The 19471-nt window shown below is 36.3% G+C and overlaps 1 protein-coding gene across 1 annotated transcript in view; it reads right to left on the bottom strand.

Annotated features, from left to right (window-relative positions):
- The window catches only part of LOC120535134 (unconventional myosin-VIIa), a 131769-nt gene extending 116635 nt beyond the window's left edge, over positions 1-15134 (bottom strand). Inside the window, exons 1-5 of the mRNA XM_039762746.1 lie at positions 15002-15134; positions 10222-10326; positions 8402-8554; positions 5884-6068; positions 5421-5542 (exon numbers count right to left, since the gene is read on the bottom strand). Coding sequence (XP_039618680.1) covers positions 5421-5542; positions 5884-6068; positions 8402-8554; positions 10222-10326; positions 15002-15019 — 583 coding nt within the window. The 5' untranslated portion in view covers positions 15020-15134. The remainder of the gene's footprint in view (positions 1-5420; positions 5543-5883; positions 6069-8401; positions 8555-10221; positions 10327-15001) is intronic.
- Between the last annotated feature and the right edge of the window lie 4337 nt (positions 15135-19471).

Here is a 19471-nt window from a genome sequence, read left to right as displayed (position 1 = left end):
TATATATATATATATATATATACACACACATATATATTATTGGGATATATTATTATTATTATTATTATTATCATTTCACCAAAGTCAAAGTGACCAATCAGACTGTTCTGAGAGACTAGACACACACAGAAACCTTAACATTTTATTATATAGTAGGCACATTATTCAAAAATATTTTGGAGTTACATTCTTATCAGAAATTGAAGAAAGTTCAGATCAGAAAGAAATACTGTAATACTAAAAGGACACTTGACTTTTTACAAATGCAGTAAATATATCTAAAAATGGATCCTATCTTACAAGGATTAAGCAGAGACAACAAGAAACATCCAAAATCTATCTCAATTTAGGCTAATAGTACAACAAACGTTTACACAATAAAAATCTACTTCTATGAAGTGTAAATAGGAGGAACTACAAATGTTAATGTTTACATGATCACGTGACAAAAAGGCGATTAACCTTTACAAGAATGTGGTTTAATAATGTCAATGTCAATTTATTTATATAGTACATTTAAAACAACATAGTAATGCTGTGGCCAAAATGCTTTACAATAATAGAAAAAACAAAAACAACATAAAAACATAAATAGAAATAAAATATATGAACATAAAATAAGATACTAATAAATAGAAACAATGTTAAATAATCACAAAGAGGAAACCATCAGTATTACTGAAGGTCAAGGAATGCAAGTGAGTAGAAATGAGTCTTTAGTCTTGTTTTGAACAGTTCAACTGTAGACGACTCCTTTATGTGATGACGTAAAGAGTTCCACATGCGAGGCGCAGCAGCTGCAAAGGCCCTGTCCCCCTTGGTTTTACATTTGGTACGAGGGACAACAAGAGACAACTGAAAAGAAGATCTAAGCACTCTGGATGGCTGGTGTAAAACACACAATTCAGATAAATAGGCAGGAGCAAGCCCATATAAAGATTTAAAAACTAGTGGCAAGATTTTAAAATCAATTCGAAAACGGACAGGCAGCCAGTGTAAAGAAGCTAAAATAGGAGAAACAGAGTCATACTTCCTTGCCCCAACCAGAAAGCAAGCGGTAGCATTTTGGACCAGCTGTAACCTGTGTATCAGAGATTTGTTAATCCCAGAATACAGCGAGTTGCAGTAATCGAGGCGAGAAAAAATAAAAGCATGAGTAGCTTTCTCAAGATCTCTAGAAGATAAAAAAGGCTTGATCTTACTTAATAGACGAAGTTGGAAAAAGCAACTCTTGACTACAGAATTTACTTGTTTCTCAAAAGAGTGGTTACTATCAAAAGTAACACCAAGATTGCGGACTTGAGGTTTGGAAAAGACAGAGAAAGAGCTGAGAAGTCCAAGACCAATTTGGGCTTTAGCTGATGGACCCACTAAAAGCACCTTCATTTTATTTTGATTCAGATCAAGAAAATTATTAACCATCCAGGATCTTAGTTCAGACATACAGTTGTGGAGTTGATCTATTGCAGAGTTGCAGACAGGAATATAAACCTGTGTATCATCAGCATAGCAGTGAAAAGAAATGTTAAATTTCCTAAAAATCGCTCCAATAGGGTGAAGGTATCTATACTAATAAAAGGCAAAGCCCTCACTCACTCACTCACTGACTCACTCACTCACTCATCACTAATTCTCCAACTTCCCGTGTGGGTGGAAGGCTGAAATTTGGCAGGTTCATTCCTTACAGCTTCTTTACAAAAGTTGGGCAGGTTTTATATCGAAATTCTACGCGTAATGTTCATAACTGGAAGCAGTTTTTCTCCATTTACTGTAATGGAGATGAGCTTCAACGCCGTGGGGGCGGAGTTTCGTGTGACATCTTCACGCCTCCTACGTAATCACGCAGTACATAGAAAACCAGGAAGACCTCAAAAAAGCGCTTAAGAAAACATGCATTATATAATTGAGAAGGCAGCGAAACAATAAGAAGCGAGCGAGTGACATATACTACCATATTCATGAGTTCTGCTACTTCGGAAACAAAGCACGGTGTAAACCTACACTTTAAATTAAGTTCATAGACAGGCTGCCGCTGGCGTTTGTAATTTAGTGCCTGCCCATATAAGGCCGTCCGTCAGCGGCAATCCAATAGCAAACTGCCACGGGTAAATATTCATGGGTGAAGGACTGTCTGTGCTTATGGAGAGGAAGATGAGATGGTCAGGGTGGTGTTTGACACAAACTCAGCGAAAGTTTTAAGTGCCAGGACTAAGGTAACATTAAATAAAGCTATGGACATAGCACGAGATGGCACCAGCACAGCTGGGAACCTTCGATGCAAGTACACCGAGTGGCTCACGTGAACTGGCGCAGTGCACAGATAAAAGCAACAGTTCCAAAGAGCTGAACAAAACCGAATTACACAATTGAAAAGGCAGCAAAAATATGAAGCGTCTGATAAGCATATTCATAAATGCAGCTACTGTGGAAACAAAGCACACGGTGGAAAAAGTCAATGTCCCGCTAAAGGAAGACAGTGTAAAAAAAACCCGTGCATGCAGTGTGTCAGGTCTCAGATAAAGAAGAAGACGAGCTGTTTATTGATGCAGTAAGAAACGAATCGATGAATGAAACTTTTACAACGATTGACAAACACGGAATGTAACTTGAACACAACACATCCTACAAAAACAAACCTGATTGAAAGAAATAATGATAATCAAATCCTTGATGACAGCAACACTCAGTAACACTCACAAAACAAATACTGTATATTGACAGTCATGTTACGTTATTTTTAAAATGTTCCCTTTTCTTTTCTACCTTTTTAACACACTACTTCTCGCTGCGATACGCGGGTATATATATATGTATATATATATATCCCGCTCTACATACTCGAATAATGGATACTTTATTCGCCATCAATAATTGTTTTGGTAAAGCCATACTCAGTGTATTCATTAGATGAACGGTAAAAAGTAAGAGCGAGGGAGGATGACTCATTGAGGCATGCAGGCTGCAGTCTTGGCGTCAACTCTATCTGAATTGCACGATCACATTTGAAAAAATATATCTTTTCAAGTTCTATTTAGTCCATATGTGTCAAACTCAAGGGCCGCGGGCCACATCCGGCCCGGCGTGTAATTATATCCGCCCGAGATCATTTTATATACTGTATTATTGTTATTAAAGCCCGGGTATATGAAGCGCTGGTAACACAATAAACTACAAATCCCATAATGCAGCGCTTCAGCTGCCTTGCCGAACACTTACCGCTTACTACAGTTATTGCGCACTGAGTTTGCACGGCGCTTTGGTGACTTTGAAGAACAAAAAAAGTCTGTCTACATGCGGCTCGAACCTTGTGCATGTTTGGTAGCACATATCTGTGTGAGAAGCTCTTCTCAGTGATAAAGACTAACAAAACAGCACACAGGAGTCGCCTCACTGATGAGCACCTGCAATCCATCCTGAGAATCTCCACAACACAGAACCTCACACCAAACATAAACGAACTTGTGGCCAAAAAAAGATGCCAGGCGTCCAGCTCTAAAATGACATATGAGCAAAGACAACTGAATGATTTGATTTGTTATTGCACGTAAGAGCGGGATTCAACCGTTTTAACAAACAGCGTATTGCACTGATACGAAATAGCTGTGTGTGTATATATGTAGATATGTATGTATATGTATATATATGTTTATATATGTGTGTGTGTATGTATGTATATATATATATATATATGTATTTGTGTGTATATATGTGTGTGTATATATGTAGATATATATGTATGTATATATGTGTATATGTATAGATATGTTTATATATATATATATGTTTATGTGTGTGTGTAAATATATATATATATATATATATATATATATATATATATATATATATATATATATATGACAACAACACTCATCACTCACAACAGTGACAAAACAATTACATTGACAATCAGGTTACGTTATTTTCAAAATGTTTCCTTTTCTTTTCATTGCTTCTTTAACACACTACTTCTCCGCTGCGAAGCGCAGGTATTTTGCTAGTATAGAGAATAAAATAGGACCCAAAATGGATCCCTGAGGAACACCATATATGAGAGGAGCAGTAGATGAAAAAGAGGAATTAAAAGTCACTGAAAAGTGTCTACCAGTTAAATATGACCTGAACCAGTTTAGAGCAGCCCTTTTAAGCCCAACAAGATGTTCAAGCCGCAACAGCAATATCTCATGATCAATGGTGTCAAAGGCAACGGACAGGTCAAGGAGGAGAAGGACTGCCGCATCACCTGAGTCAGTAATAAGAGAGATGTTGTAGAACACTTTCAGGAGTGCCATTTCAACACCATGATAATGCCTAAAGCCAGATTAGTAGATCTCAAATAAATTATTGGAGTTAAGCTGATTGACCAATTGATTAAAAATAATTCTTTCTACAATTTTAGCCAGAAATGGCAGCTGGGAAATTGGACGAACATTGGAAATAAATGAAAGTCATTTAAAAGTATATTATACACAAATCTCATATAATGGAACTTTTAACAAAATTATAAAAACAAAATGTAAGAGCCATTTGCTGTAGGACATCTATTGAATTTGTAATTATTTAGTACTGTGATGTGAATTTTGCACTTTCTTAATTTACAAAATTATATTTAATGGATATAAAGATAAATTCTTCATATTACTTTTAAATTAAATGCAACTACTGACATAATAATATTGTATAAGAAGAAGATCAAGTTTTGTTTGTTGATTTATCTAATAATGTGTATTCCTTTAGTATGTTTTACAAAAGGTTTTCACTCAACAATGTGCAGATGGGCTTTCGTTTTACTGTAGGAGCAAGATATGGAGCAACATTTTCCTGACTGAAAGATTTCTTGTCAGATACTTCCAGCTGTCATATTTTTTCCATGTAGTTTTAAATTAACAAATTGGATACTGTATGTTGGGTATTTTAACATTATTGCAATCATCTACCCAGAAAAAAAGATTATTATAGTTTCAAAAGTCACTGTTTTCAGTCCTGCTTGAAGTGGAGCTTAAAAAACAAGTTTGCCACTATACATAGGAACAGTTGTCTACCATCATCTTAGAAAGCATCTTAACTCAATACTAATTTTGGAGAATTCAAATGAATAGGAAATAACTAATGTTGGACTGAATGACCTGTTTTTACCCTGCATTCATGCAAAGGCCCTTATTAATCTTCTTCTTTCTGTTTGATTTAGCAAGACAGAAATAGGCATAAAGAAAAAGGAGTAACCAAATCTGACATTATCCTCAATCCTGTTGCTCTACTTAAGAAAGCCATACATGAACTTCCAACTGAACAAATAGCTTTATTCAAACATTTCCTCAGAAGCCTAATTAAGTCATGTATCAATTAATGTTGAGTTATTAATAAATTATTAGACACCTCCTAACATAAAGTTATTTTATTTGATAATTTCATAAATGGCTTACCTTCCAGGATGGGATTTGCCTCCAGTATCTGTTGCTCAATCCAAGAATGCTGACCACTTACAGCTGCCAAAAACTGAAGGATTAACTTCGTACTTTCTGTCTTTCCAGCTCCAGATTCTCCACTGATAACAAATTATCTTGTTTTATAAGAGTCATAAAACAACACCCATGACAAACACCAAAGCTTATCTTTTTTTTTTTTTTAATACAGATGCAAAAATGTAAGAAATGTAAAAAAAGGAATGCAGCCAAAATAAATAAATCATAAAATTAGTCTTGTTATAGACACATTTTACCACTGTGCAACACTGGAACATACTTCATTATTAGTTTGAAATTTCTCACGCAATAAACATTCATTTACTTTCTAGACAGGTAGCTAAGAAAAAAAATATAAACAAGTACCATTGTGGCATCAGGCCTAATTTCTTCATCACAGTTTAATTGAAAAGTATAATTTTACCTGATGATACAGCACTGGTCTCTGCGATGACGGCGCATGTTAAAATAACAGCCGTCTGCTATGGCAAACACATGAGGAGGCAGCTCTCCCAAACGCTTGTTGGTATACAAGCGGACTTGCTCTGCTGTGTATAAGGGCAGCAACTGGTAAGGATTTACTGCTACCAGGATTGAGCCTGTATATGTCTGGGTGAAAGGGAGAGAAAATGATAGCAGACACATAAATAACATGAAAAGTCACCGTTTATAGACAACTAATGCATGATTTGGAGAGATTTGAAAATTTTATGAGAAAGTCATTTCTTTTATACTTCTTCAGCTCCCAAAGCTGCCCCTGCTCAATCAATTATCAGTCTTTTTGTTTTGTCTTCAGTGCCCACTATAAAATAATTGCACATAAATTTAAACACCTGCTCTTTTCCATGTTAAGTATTTAAAACGGATATAAAGGGATATATTTCCTGGTTTACAGAATAGTAGAGACTTCCAAAAAAATAGAATACCTTTTTTAATTATTTTATCAAAAGCTCTCCATATAGGATTAATTCCTACCTTGTATCTGATGCTGCAGAGGCAGCTCAAGCACCCTCAAATTAGTTTGATAATTGATGGATAATTTTTATTCCATGTCATTTTATTATAATTTCAATAATTAAATTATATTTCTTAAGTGTGTAAAGCACACCTCACAACTCTTCCCATAACTGTGTGTGGCTGCCTTGTCTCCCTACTGCTTGCATAGAATTTTGAACTCCATTCCACCAGTGTTCATTAGATTGATTCTAGCCCATGTCCTGTGTATTTTATTTTGTTAGTTCAGTGTATGCAAAATACACAATGCCCATGATTTTTTTTTATCAGTAGGATGATATAATATGCAATAACTGGGACAGTCCTGTCACCAATGGGACCAGGATGACGGCATTCAGCAGTCTCGAAGCAGTGTAGAGACTGTACCTACCATACTCTTTCAGAAACTGTAGAAAATCCATTGATCTTATACCCATTTTAAATGTTAGTTTTCAAAACTTTACTTAAACATCAACTAATTTTACTTAAAGTAATTTACTGCAGAGAATCTCTTCAAGATGTACTTGTCAGCTTGATTGGCAACTGTAAAGGCCCTGTGACAATGTGAAAAGGCCCTAGTGGCCTCCACAAGGCTGTTTCCTGCCTTACATTTAATACCGTTGGGAAAGAATTTGGCCCTGTTACTCTGAATTGGATTAAGCAGGTTGGAGAATGTAATGTTATGGAGCATGCATATGTGATTTTACATGGGCGATGCTGCACTTCAGTGCTGCAAAGTTAAGGAATAGGTTCAGCAACCATATGCAGGCATGCTGTGCTAAATCACAAAATGTTTTTGTTTCTATACGTGCATACTATGATGAAAGAGAATAGGGCACTTACAGAATTTGCTGGCTGGCCTACAAACATGTTCTTGGGTATAAAATTATAATATTTTGCTATCACATCAAAGTAGGGGAGTTTAATGTAATTATGCAGTACATGTTGCACGCTTACTTTTCTAAATCAGCTTCTATTGTAGAAGTATATCAAAACTAAGAAATTAGTTTATTCCAGTGAGAATTATACTACAGTATTGAGTGGGGTCACCATTATGAAATAAAGAAGGATTTATTTAGCCCAATGCAAGATTGTAGATTTGGACCTCGAAGGGAAGTGACTTGTATCAAATACTTTTTTTTTTTTTAAACATATTATAATGTATGTACATTTATAAATTTAAATCATAATGTATTTGTGTAGAGCAGATAGGGGTTATGTCTTTTTGTTTCTACAAATAAAGTAATATATATATCTGTCTATCTAATGGATAAGAGCATTTCTAGCTACCTTTTTTAGGTCTACTCACAGACTGAAGGAGATAGTTCCTCCCCCACACTATGCAACTCTTCAATTCTGCCCCAAGGGTAAACATTAACATCATACAAAGTTATTGGTTGTTTTACCTGCATTTTTATCACTCTTTAATTTAAAATTGTTATTTATCAGTATGCTGCTGCTGGAGTATGTGAATTTCCCCTTGGGATTAATAAAGCATCTATCTATCTAGGCTGCCAAAGCCGAGCTCTGCACTTATTTTTCTGCACACCTCAATAACTAAGGGGTTGTGTTATCAGACAAATATCATATTAGCTTTAGCTAGCTCACACTTAATACTTTAGTATTTTAGTTAGTGCTGGTTGTTTGGTCAAAGCTTATTCCTGATGTTTACTACTACCTGATGTTTGCATCTTATGTGATATTCTGCTTTACTAGGAGGATAGCAAAGGCTGTGGATACTGACATTTTGTCACAATTCTTATTGTTTAGTGATGCTCAAGAATTAAGAAATACTAAAGAGGATGGATGCATGGAATTTGAGTAATTTTTACAGTAAAGAAAGGTCCTTCATGGCACTGAAATCAATGTTTACCCAAAAAAGACTGAATATAGGACACAGTTTTACACCCATATAATTTACATAAATAAAATGCCATATTCAAACTTACATAAATAAAGCTATCTTTGTAACGAATCATGAGATTTCTCAGAATCCCAGCTTCATTTAAATCCCCAAGTCGTATCATATCATCCACTCCACCGACTGAGGTTGGATGCATTGGCCGTATTGAGTCCTGTTTTTTCCTGCTGATCCAGTGTTCCTATAGAGTAAAGGAAAGCAATGAGGAAGACACCACCAGCAAACACACCACTGTCAAAATCTCTTTTTAAATACTCACTTCCATTTTTAATTAGTTTTTGTTAGTCTATAGGTATGTTACATATTGCACAAAAAGATTTTCCAGATTGCACAAATGCCGTGATAAATAGGTCAATACTTTATAATAAAATGGTCAAAACAGAGATGTTACTGTTCACTTTAGTGCATCTTTGGAGTAATACATTGTAATGCCTTTTGGGAAAAGAATATTATTGATTTCTAATTTCTTCTCAGTGTCATCACCAACATTAGTCTGGGCTGGCTTTCCCTTTAATGCTCTGTTACATGAGTTTAGGATAGTTTATGAACAACCAGAAGCATTAGTGCAAGAAGTCAGCACCTTAGGGATTTTACTTTGGGAATGAGTGGTGGTTTTACTGTTGTGGGGCAGTAGTTAGGCATTTCCTTTGAAAGCTTTTTACATTTATTTCTGTTACATAAAAACCTGTGGTGAACCAAGTCATCCTGCCACATCATAAGACTTGGATCCAAAATTCTCTTCTTGATTAGTGTAGATTCTTTTTAAAGTTTTCTTGGATTTTCTCTTGAGATCCATCAGCTTGATGAGCCACTGTAAACTACCTGGTTGTTTATGTGTGTTTGAGTGTGGTCAATGCAATGGACTTTACCTGGTTGGTTCCTTCCTTGCATTTGTTCGTTCTAGGAACAGTGTCCAGTTCCCAGGAACACAAAACTAGGAAACTAGTATTATGAAATTGCCCGCCTGTGAAAGAGTGTAACAAGTAATCAACTTGGATGTCATTCAAGTTGGGTTTCTGGCTGGTGGCTACTGCAAGCTTTGTCAGCTTCAAACCATGTAAGTTTAAGTCAGGGGTCCTCAATCACGGTCCTGGAGGGCCACAGTGGCTGCAGGTTTTCGCTCCAACCCAATTGCTTAATAAGAAGCTCTTATTGCCCAAGTAACACTTCTGCTTCATTTTAGCTGTGTCGCTCGTTAAGATTTTGAACCCTTATTGGTTATTTTAGTCTTAAACAGCTGTATTCTTGGTTTTTAATTGCTCCTAATTAGCAATAACATGCAAATGACAAAAGAGACCAGCATTTCTCCATTTAGCTTGTTACCATTTACACCTGTGTGTATTTATCATGCACTATTGTGTTTAATGAAATACTTGGAAGGAAAGCGAAGAGAAAAAAGTGAAGGACTGAGAATTACTCAAATCATTTGAATGATATACTTAGAAAAGGGAAGAAAATCTAGGATATGAGAATGACCTGATGTAGCAGAGTCAAAACACTAACAAACCATGAAATTAAATTATTGGCAAGAATTGCTTTCTAATTAAGCAACCGGGTTAAAACAAAAACCTGCAGTCACTGTGGCCCTCCAGGAATGTGTTTGAGGACTCCTGGTTTAAGTCAACAACAATAACATTTATTTATATAGCACATTTTCATATAAACAATGTAGCTCAAAGTGCTTTACATGATGAAGAAAGAGAAAAAAGACAAAATAAATAAGAATGAAAATTAGGGAACACTAATTAACATAATAATTAAAAGCTACAGAGGTTAGATTTCATTGTTTGCAATATCAGTGACTGAAAATTAGTTTACAAAATGGTCAAGATTAAGTACAAAACTTACTTTCCCTTCATCATCCAGCAAAAGAATCTGCCCTGTGTCAGAAAGCTTGACTTCTGCTCCTATCACCATTCCTCCAGAATCTGACTCCAACCACACATAATCCCCCTGTTGATGAACAAAAGCAGGAATATGAATTTCAATCATCCTAATTTATTGTGTCATCAATAAGGTGCCCCATCATTGTCTTTTTTTAAACAAATCTTCAAAGAAGCAGCTTTGATTTGGGTATCATTCCATAATGTTTTGAATATTTGGATGAGAAAAAGGTTTTGAAGAAGAAACAAGTGGACAAATGCTGAGAAAACATGGCCTTAAGAGCTTCCAATTTATAATATAACTAGCTGTCCCCTGCGGCTCCGCCCACGTAGTAGTGAAACAGGACAAACTTTAAAAATCAATTTAAAAAAAAAAATGTAATAATTTGTATTGAGAAGAATTTATATTGATAGCTCTTGTATCCGTGGACCTCTTGATATACAATATTTTTGGTTTTGCTGTCAGAGGCAAGAATGTAGCTGTGATCTCTTTGGCAAAAATGTAAAAACGCTCCAACATGAAATGTTGGCACTGTATCTGATCGTGTTCAGCTCTGATGGGAGAGCGTCCCCTGTGTGGGGAGAAAAGCATGTGGCCGTGATATCTCTGCCAATGAGCAAGTACCCCCTGAAACACACATAGCTGTGATCTCTCTCTCAAAAATGTCAAGCATTACTCTTTAACAATCTCTAGATGATAATATATGCTGAACAAACAAGAATCGTTAGATAAGCGGAGGCAAGGTAATGCTTCAACACATGGCGAGAGGTAGAGCAACTCAAACACAGGCTGGCACATGAGTGATAATGGTCCCATTCAGCTGCCCACTGCTGAGGTCCCGCCTCCCTCTCTGGTCGGCCCGCAGCCTTTCTCTCGGATTAAATAAATTGGTGCCACAACCGAACTATAATACTTAACACAATGAGAGAAGTCGCAAAATCCACTGGAATGTTCAAGCAAATTATAGAAAAAACCACTGATCTAAATCTGTTAAGTAGTTCTCTCATGAAAAGCGGACAGACAGACTTTGGATTTTATATAGATAGAGAAATGTGACTGCCATCTTTGCTACCCTCTTGGAACAGTGTGATCATTTAATATAAGAGAGGCAGATATGTGGCTGATTTACAGCTAATCACTCAGGGATTGCTCTGAAAACTAAAAACTTCAAAGAAAAATAATCAAGCTGAAAGAAATAAGAGTCAGGTGCATCTTCTTCTCAAGGGTCACACAATCAACACTGATGCATCTCCATTCTTCATTTGAAAAGTCACAATATTCCTAAATTAATCCTATCCCAGCAGTACTTTGTTTATGAAATTTTCAATGAAGAACTGCATTTGCATTGTTTTTAGCAGTTTCTTTTACATTGAAAGGTGCCAATGTACCAGTGTAGCACAGGAGACTATCTGATGTGGGAAACACAAAATCAAGATTGAACTAACAGCTCAACCATGACTCCCACAGCATGTTCATGTTAAAAAAAAAACAACAGACAAAACAATATTTCCCTTCCCTGGAATAAATTGCATTTAAAATAATAAGTAAATGTACAGAGTATACCATCAAAGCACAACAACATTACCCCATATATACTGTATAGGCTCATAATGGAAGCGGACATCATTTTATGTTTAATAAGGAGCATTTTGGATGGCAAAGTGGTTAGTGCTGAAGCACCACAGTTCAAACCTCTGCTGGAGCACTGTCTGGGTAGAGTTTGTATGTAGCTTTTCGATTGATTAATCACATTCCTTTCACAACCCAAAGAAACACATTGATGTTTGTGGGGTTTTAAACTGTCCCTGTATGAATGAGTATGGGGGTGCATGTGTGAGAGTGTCCTGAAATTAACTAGGGTCCAATCTGGAGTTTGTTTGACAGTTGTGCCCAAAGCTGCAGGGACAGCCACTACTTAAAACTTGCGACTGAGAATTGAAATAGGGAGGTTGGAAAATGAATAGCTGGGCAAATACTTACCACATCAAACTTTTTGATTCTAGTCTTTTCGAAGGATATTAACATTGTGTGCACAAACAAATTTCTTGAGCACTGGCAATGTTTGTTGGTTTAATGCCTTAAATGGAAGCCTTTTCTTAACAAACACTCTCATACACACATTTGTTGTCTTTGAATTTGTATTTAAATTTTGCCTTGAATGTAATTACATATACTGTAGCTGGCTGAGCAGATATGATATCTGAAATAACGTTAGGTACTGTAGGTAGCTAATCCCTGAATAGCATACAGTCAAGGATGCCAGCATGAATCAACAACTAATTTACATGAAACCTAATTGCATGTGTATTGTAGGCTGTAAAGTTTATGCAAAATAATTGTCATGCTGAAGAGACAGCAATTAATGAGTAAATACCAAATCAGACACTAAATGCTATTATGAAATTCATAATGCAGAAACTGTCTAAATGGCAAGCCTAATTTAACCTATCTGAAATAGATTAAGTAACTTATCTGCAAAATTTGGAACTCGAAATACATAAGAATTGCAGGAAATCACACAGGTACATGCGTGTGGAGGCTCTTTGTCTTTGTGTTTCAGTCAGGTTTTAAAAAAGACTTCATAGTACTGAATCAGCTCTGAAGGTAACAAATAATACTCTATTAACTTTGGACTCTGGTTCTTCTGCAATCTTGGTCTTGCTGGATCTCAGTGCGGCATTTGACACAGTGGACCATGAAGTTCAGTTAAAACAGCTTGAGGATGAAGTAGGCATTCAAAGCTGTGCATTGAAATGGTTCGTGTCCTACCTGCAAGGCAGGTTCTATCCTGGCTCTCTTTCTATTTTGCCTTTTATCTGCTCCCCTTGAGGGCCATCTTTTACAAACATGATGTGGGATATCATTGTTATGCTGATGATAGGGAGCTGTACCTCAAAGTTAGTTTTGACATCACTTCATCTGTAAAAAAGCTGTTGAAATGCTTTGAGGATATTAAATATTGGGATAGCACAAAATTTCTTGCAATTAAACAAAAATAAAACAGAAGTCATTTTTTTTGGTCCTACCACATCTGCAGACCTATAGCAGCAATGGTTCATAATGATGTCAGAAACCTAGGTATCATCTTTGAGTCATCACCAAGTTTTATAAAACAAATCTCCATGGTAGTAAAGTCCAATTTTTACCAACTGAGGCAAATTTCTAAACTAAAATCTTTTCTATTACAGAAGGACTTAGAAACAGTCATTCATACCTTTATTACATCTCGCCTAGATTATTGTAACTCCTTATATGTGGGTCTGCCAAAATCTGCTCTGTTGCGCCTTTAGCTGGTTAAGAATGCTGCAGCAAGATTTTTGATTAGGTTGAGAAAAAGGGATCACATCTCCGCCATTTTAGCCTCTCTCCACTGGCTACCGGTGAGGTGTCGCATTAATTTTTAAATCTTGTTGTTTGTTTTTACAGCCTTGCATAGTCTCGCTCCAAAATATATCTGTGACCTCCTTCACCCCCTATGTGCCACAAAGAGCACCAAGGTCATCTGGACAACTGCTCATTGTAATGCTAAGATCTTGGCTGAAGTCAAGGGGAGACCGAGCTTTCTCAGTTGTTGCTCCTAGGCTTTGGAATGACTTATCTCTGCACATCAGGTTTTCATCCTCGATTGAGGTTTTTAAAAGTCGGCTTAAGACCTACTTGTTTTCTTCCACCTTTCACTGTATATAATGGGATTGTGGTGGGTGTTATAATTGGTTGTTTTATTAATCTGCTTTTGCATGATTGTTTGTATTGTGTTTATTTTAATGTTTTTTGTACAGCACTTTGGCGCAACCTCTGTTGTTTCAAATGTGCTTTTATAAATAAATAATCTAGTCTAATCTTCCTGTATTATTGTCGTTGTGTTTGAAAATGTGGCATGGTGTGTGAAGATGCTTGTTTATTTCTCTCTTTACTCCGATATGAATGATAACAGCCCTCTTTAGAAATATTTTCAGTTACCAGACATTTGCTGCTTCTCCATTACTGCTGTTGACGCTAACTACCCTCGTGACTGCGTAGACAAAGCTCACAGTTTCCGCCTATCACGTGGACAGAAATGCCCACTTTGTGAACTCTGCGATCATGCTTAAGCCAGATATAGAGTTCACTGCGCTGAAGTGTAAAATATCATCCATCCATCCATTTTCCAACCCGCTATATCCTAACACAGGTTCACAGGGGTCTGCTGATGCCAATCACAGCCAATAAAGGGCGCAAGGCAGGAACTAATCCCGAGCAGGGCGCCAACACTGCAGGACACACACACACACCCCCACACACCAAGCACACACTGGGGCCAATTTAGAATTGCCAATCCACCTAACCTGCATGTCCGGATAGCATTGTTAGGGGAGTGGTTGTCACGCACATCTGGGAATGTCAAGGCGCTAAAAATGGGTTTGGACAGGTTATTAGTTATATATGTCCATGTCTGGGATTTGTTCCTGTCTTGCGCCTTAAGAAGGCTAGAAAATGCTTGAACTTCCCCGCGACCCTGCTCTGGAAAAGTGGATTTAGAAAATGGATGGATAGATGAATGTTTATGTTATTTTGTTCACAATGAAAAATGCCTACACAGCTGCAAATAAAGTCTGGGTTAAATTAAATATTGTCAACATTACATACAAGGATTTCCATTTTGCCAGAACAGCGTTGGTAGACAAATCCGGCTTTCCGCAAGGATTAAAATGGAAAATAACGCCCTTTTATGTGGAATACTGAAATTACAGGCTTTTTCCCTTACCTGTCTCAAAACAACCATGGTATAGAATGGCTTCTTTGAGGTACCTGCAAGACAGAAAACTGTTAGTAAAGGTATTAGCAGATTTTCCACATGCAGCAAGGTGTCCCAGGAATGTGTGCATTTCTGGAGGTCATGGCAAGCTAGTTTCATATTTAATGGATTTTTCTTTAATTTTATTCTACATAGTGCATTTTGACTAGTCCAAAATAGAGCTGGAGATAAAATTTGTCATTATACTTAACTTTCTCAAAATTAAATAATCCAGTTCAAACATATATCTACTGTATATCCCACAGGATTGGGCCCAGGTTATGCGCTACTCCATCAAAGGTCAGCTCACGCACACCCACAGCCAGTTTAGAATAGCCAGTTAAACTAATCCGCCATATACACTCTTAAAAACAATGATTCCTTAACCACACTTTACTGCGTTTTTGTATTTTCTTGTAGAACAAACCTGGACAGAGAATCATTTCATTCTGGTAAATGCTCTTTGCAATTGAAATTGCCTATTTGGGCTTTTTAAAGGTTCCTAATACTGTAAGTGGACAAAACAGAAATCTTTAATGTATAGTATGCCACCTAGCAGGATACTGATCAAGAAAAAAGAATACCTGAAGTTAGTCTGTGGTACTGTATGTAGCAAGAGTCCTTTAACATAATGAACCCATTTGTATTTGTATTTCACAAATCTGTTATCATTTACTCATGGTTATTTATGGAATCTTTTACTGTTTTAAATACTTTTTTCTGGAACTTTCATATGGATGGTTCATTTAGAAACCAATAATGGTCTACAACCAAATTTCACACCTCTGTTTTTAAGCGTGTAGTTGTATCCCAAGTTTTAATATCCCAAGAGCAGCCACCACAGATGATGATATGAAACCAGATTCAAACTTAGAGGCAGCAGAAGTAGCCGCTAAGCAATGTACATATGTACTGTAGCCAACAATAGAATTGTAAGCATGTTTAATGTTTGAATTAAAGATATTATAATGTATTTTTTTTATACCTAAAAGGTTTTAACTAATTTAATTCCCATGAAGACTGTCACTTGAAATTTGATCTAGTCAAAAAAATTATACCAAAACATACAGTTTGAATAGTAACCAGTCAAAATGTAATTACATGCTGAACATTTGTAACATATGACAATTACAGATATTGAGACGTGAAAACTCTCTACAGAAATCAATGGGAGCAGTACCCCATTTGTAAATATAACAGTTTCAGGTGGTCATTCAGTTTGAATTCTTAATAGTTAAAATTACATTTTGGATAACAAAAAGTTTAAATCATCAGAATATAATTATGACTAGTCAAAAGGCATTAAATAAATAACTTTGCCATAGTAGAGCGTTGTGATGTATTTCATCTAAACAGGTATCTTTTTTTTTTTTGGAAATCATGTTATTTAACTTCTACTAAATTGAGGAAAAAAATGCAAATACAGTGTTAAGTCATGGAATCCCAAACCTTAGGAAATGGAAGGTACATTGAACTAAAGGAAACCTTATAGCTACAGACGGGACAGTTTGGATACAAGCACAAGGAGTTCAATATCTACAGGCTGCTACACATACATAAGGTCCACTAACTCAGGCCGTCTTCTTTTTTCAAAGACTCATTAATTTTCTATCTATAAATGTACAATTAACTTTTGTGTTGTTCACTCGGTAGAACTTCTTCTTTGAGTCTCTTTGTGAATAAGCTCTAGTGGTATTGTTCAAATTCCACTTAAAACTCCCATTTTCCCTTTGCATTTTTATTCAAATTCACTGCTTTGCACTAGCTATCCTGATCCAGAATCAATAATATTTTTAACTCACATCAGTTCTTCTTTATTCATCAAGACTCTCTGATTTCTTTTCCTTCTAATTCGTCATGTATTGAATGGTTTTGAGTATTACTTTATGTTATTACTTTGAATTTGAATTCCTATTGCAGAGTACTTTGTGATGATGTGCTTTAAGAATGGTTCTATATAAAATAAAGGATGATCGATTGTTTAATATTCAGCTCACCCACATCATTTTTCACCTATATTATAGTATCCAAAGTAATGACTACTTGTGCTTTTTGGTAGAAAAAAATCCAGCTGGGTTAACAGACAGTGGTGTATTAACATGAAGACAAATGCCTGAGGAGCCATATTGTTGTCACTTTATTTTCTGCTTTTAGTTTTGCTGTCCAGTGATCAATCCTGCCTGGTGAGGGTGTTTGCTTTGCTTCTCTGGAGAAACGGATCTGAATGACGCATGGGTGGATGGTTATAAATCATTGTGCATTGTTGTGTGGATAATTTTTGACATCCCTCAGGAAACACTACAGAGATCACAAATTCCACACTTAAAACTGCAACCCTGTTCTAAAAGTAAGCTATTTTCATGCGCCTCTAGCTCAGCAATAGGTAGTTACAAGTCCACTGCTCACCACACATCAAACTGGATCAGTGAGTTTGTTCTTTCACAGCGTATAATATGGAATTTGACTGATCTGTACTTTAGAAACAGCCACCTTCATGTTACTAGGTCAACTACATGCCCAAATGACCCGGCAACTGGCTATCCCCTCAAGCTAACTATACACCTAATAATTCAGCATTTTTATTCAAATCATTAGTCAACAATGTCAACAGTAGCTCATTTTCATTTAGTTGTCATCTATCTAGTAAACGTTTACCTTCAGACTACATCAGACAAATTTCAATCATTGTTGGCTCCTCAGACATAGCCTCAGTAAAACATGTCAGGACCAAACCATTTTCAGTTCTACATTATTTCTACAACAGTAATACCCATCATCTACTTATCAAACTGTACATATTTATTCAAGTTAGGGTGGCAGAACCCTATCATGACACCACTGGGTTCTAAATGGACGCAATATTTTTTTCTGCCCCTTCACCATGGCATCTGTCGATTCATTCATATATTTATTTTCTGCTACACAAGGATAGACAGATTCTGTCCTGACATCACTAAGTGCAAGGTTAAGAGGAGGAGCTCCATAAAATGGTAACTGAATTTTACCTTCTAATACAAGATCAGCCAATCCAGATTTAGCTGTGTATCGTGTAACACAATGTGATGTTTCAGACTTGCTTAATCTACTGTTAACTGTAGGGTACTAGAGATAATCTCAGAAGTACCAGGTACAAGGCAGGAACCAATTCTGGGATGGGCACCACACACAGCCAATTTAGAATCACCGGTTAGCCCAAAAAGGAATTTTTTTTTTTTTTTTATGGGACAAACGGGAGATATAATTTACACACTTAATACAAGCAATGATCAAGCACAGGGTCTTAACCCATGCGTATTGTGAGACAGTAGTACTGATTACTGCTACAATGCTCTGCCCTAAATTCCATTTTCATTTTTACTTACTCATTTATTATTTTAGTCAAATTTTTAAATACTGTATTAGTTGACTAACTGACAACTAATAGCTTACTCAAAATTGCTTAATCCATTTTGACTTGAGCAAATTTAGTAAAATTCTTAGGCCACTTGTCTACATTCATTGAACTTTCCAATTAGAAAACATCAGGGGCCTGTTGAAATGTTAAACTTTTGTTATTGAATGATTTTCACTCGCAATTCTATTCTACATTGCTTTTTAATCTTTTACTATCATATGCACCTCAAGCCATCTTGGGCCAACTTGAGCAAGAAATTAATTATAAACCAATTACTGAAACATATGCCATTGAAAAGACACAGAAAAGGGAGTCATCTTACCTCTAAAAAGAATGTCTTAAGTCAGTCCACCTCTCGCTTAGACACTGCTCTGCCGAGATCCAGGAAGCAGCTCAGGCCCACATGAACCTTTTATTGCTGGACTTTACTCCTCTGAAGTGAGGCATTTTGCCCAGTCTGACATAAGGAAGGAATCTGTCCTTCAATAAATCAGTTTAAATGTACATAAAAACAGACTACCTTCCCTTCCTTATTGCAAAATATGAAACAAATATTTCACATCAACTCACAAACATGTTCATAATGCATATCAATTAAAACACACCTCTGTGGTGTAAATCACACATTAGTTTGGTCTGCAGTCATTTTGCTAGCTTAGTTTCTCAATACATATTCAGAAGCAGGTGGAGCCGGCCTAGGAACAGTTGGGTACCCTCACTAATAATGGTGGTGTAGAGAATGCATTTGAACTAACACACATTTCCAGACCACCTTCGTAATCTGAGAAAACGTGTGTGCAACATTCAGACAGCGACTGAAACTAGAATCACCTGCGCCCTAAGACTAAGACAGAAATGCGAAACACTGGACTTCTGTTGCCAGTTTCTATATATTTTGCATCATGTTATTTTCGAAAATAGTGTAAATGTTGCCATGTTAATATTTCTAAACAGAAGCATGGATTTTTAAACTAGAGATGGAGTTGTTGTTAGTCCTCATCAATTGTGTGCAACTTTTAATGTTGCTTAGTTTGAAAAGAGTGTTA

Source organism: Polypterus senegalus, chromosome 1 (assembly GCF_016835505.1).
Source record: "Polypterus senegalus isolate Bchr_013 chromosome 1, ASM1683550v1, whole genome shotgun sequence".
Taxonomy (NCBI): Eukaryota; Metazoa; Chordata; class Cladistia; order Polypteriformes; family Polypteridae; genus Polypterus; species Polypterus senegalus.
Note: the sequence above shows the minus strand (reverse complement) of the source record. Positions and strands in the feature narration are given on the sequence as shown.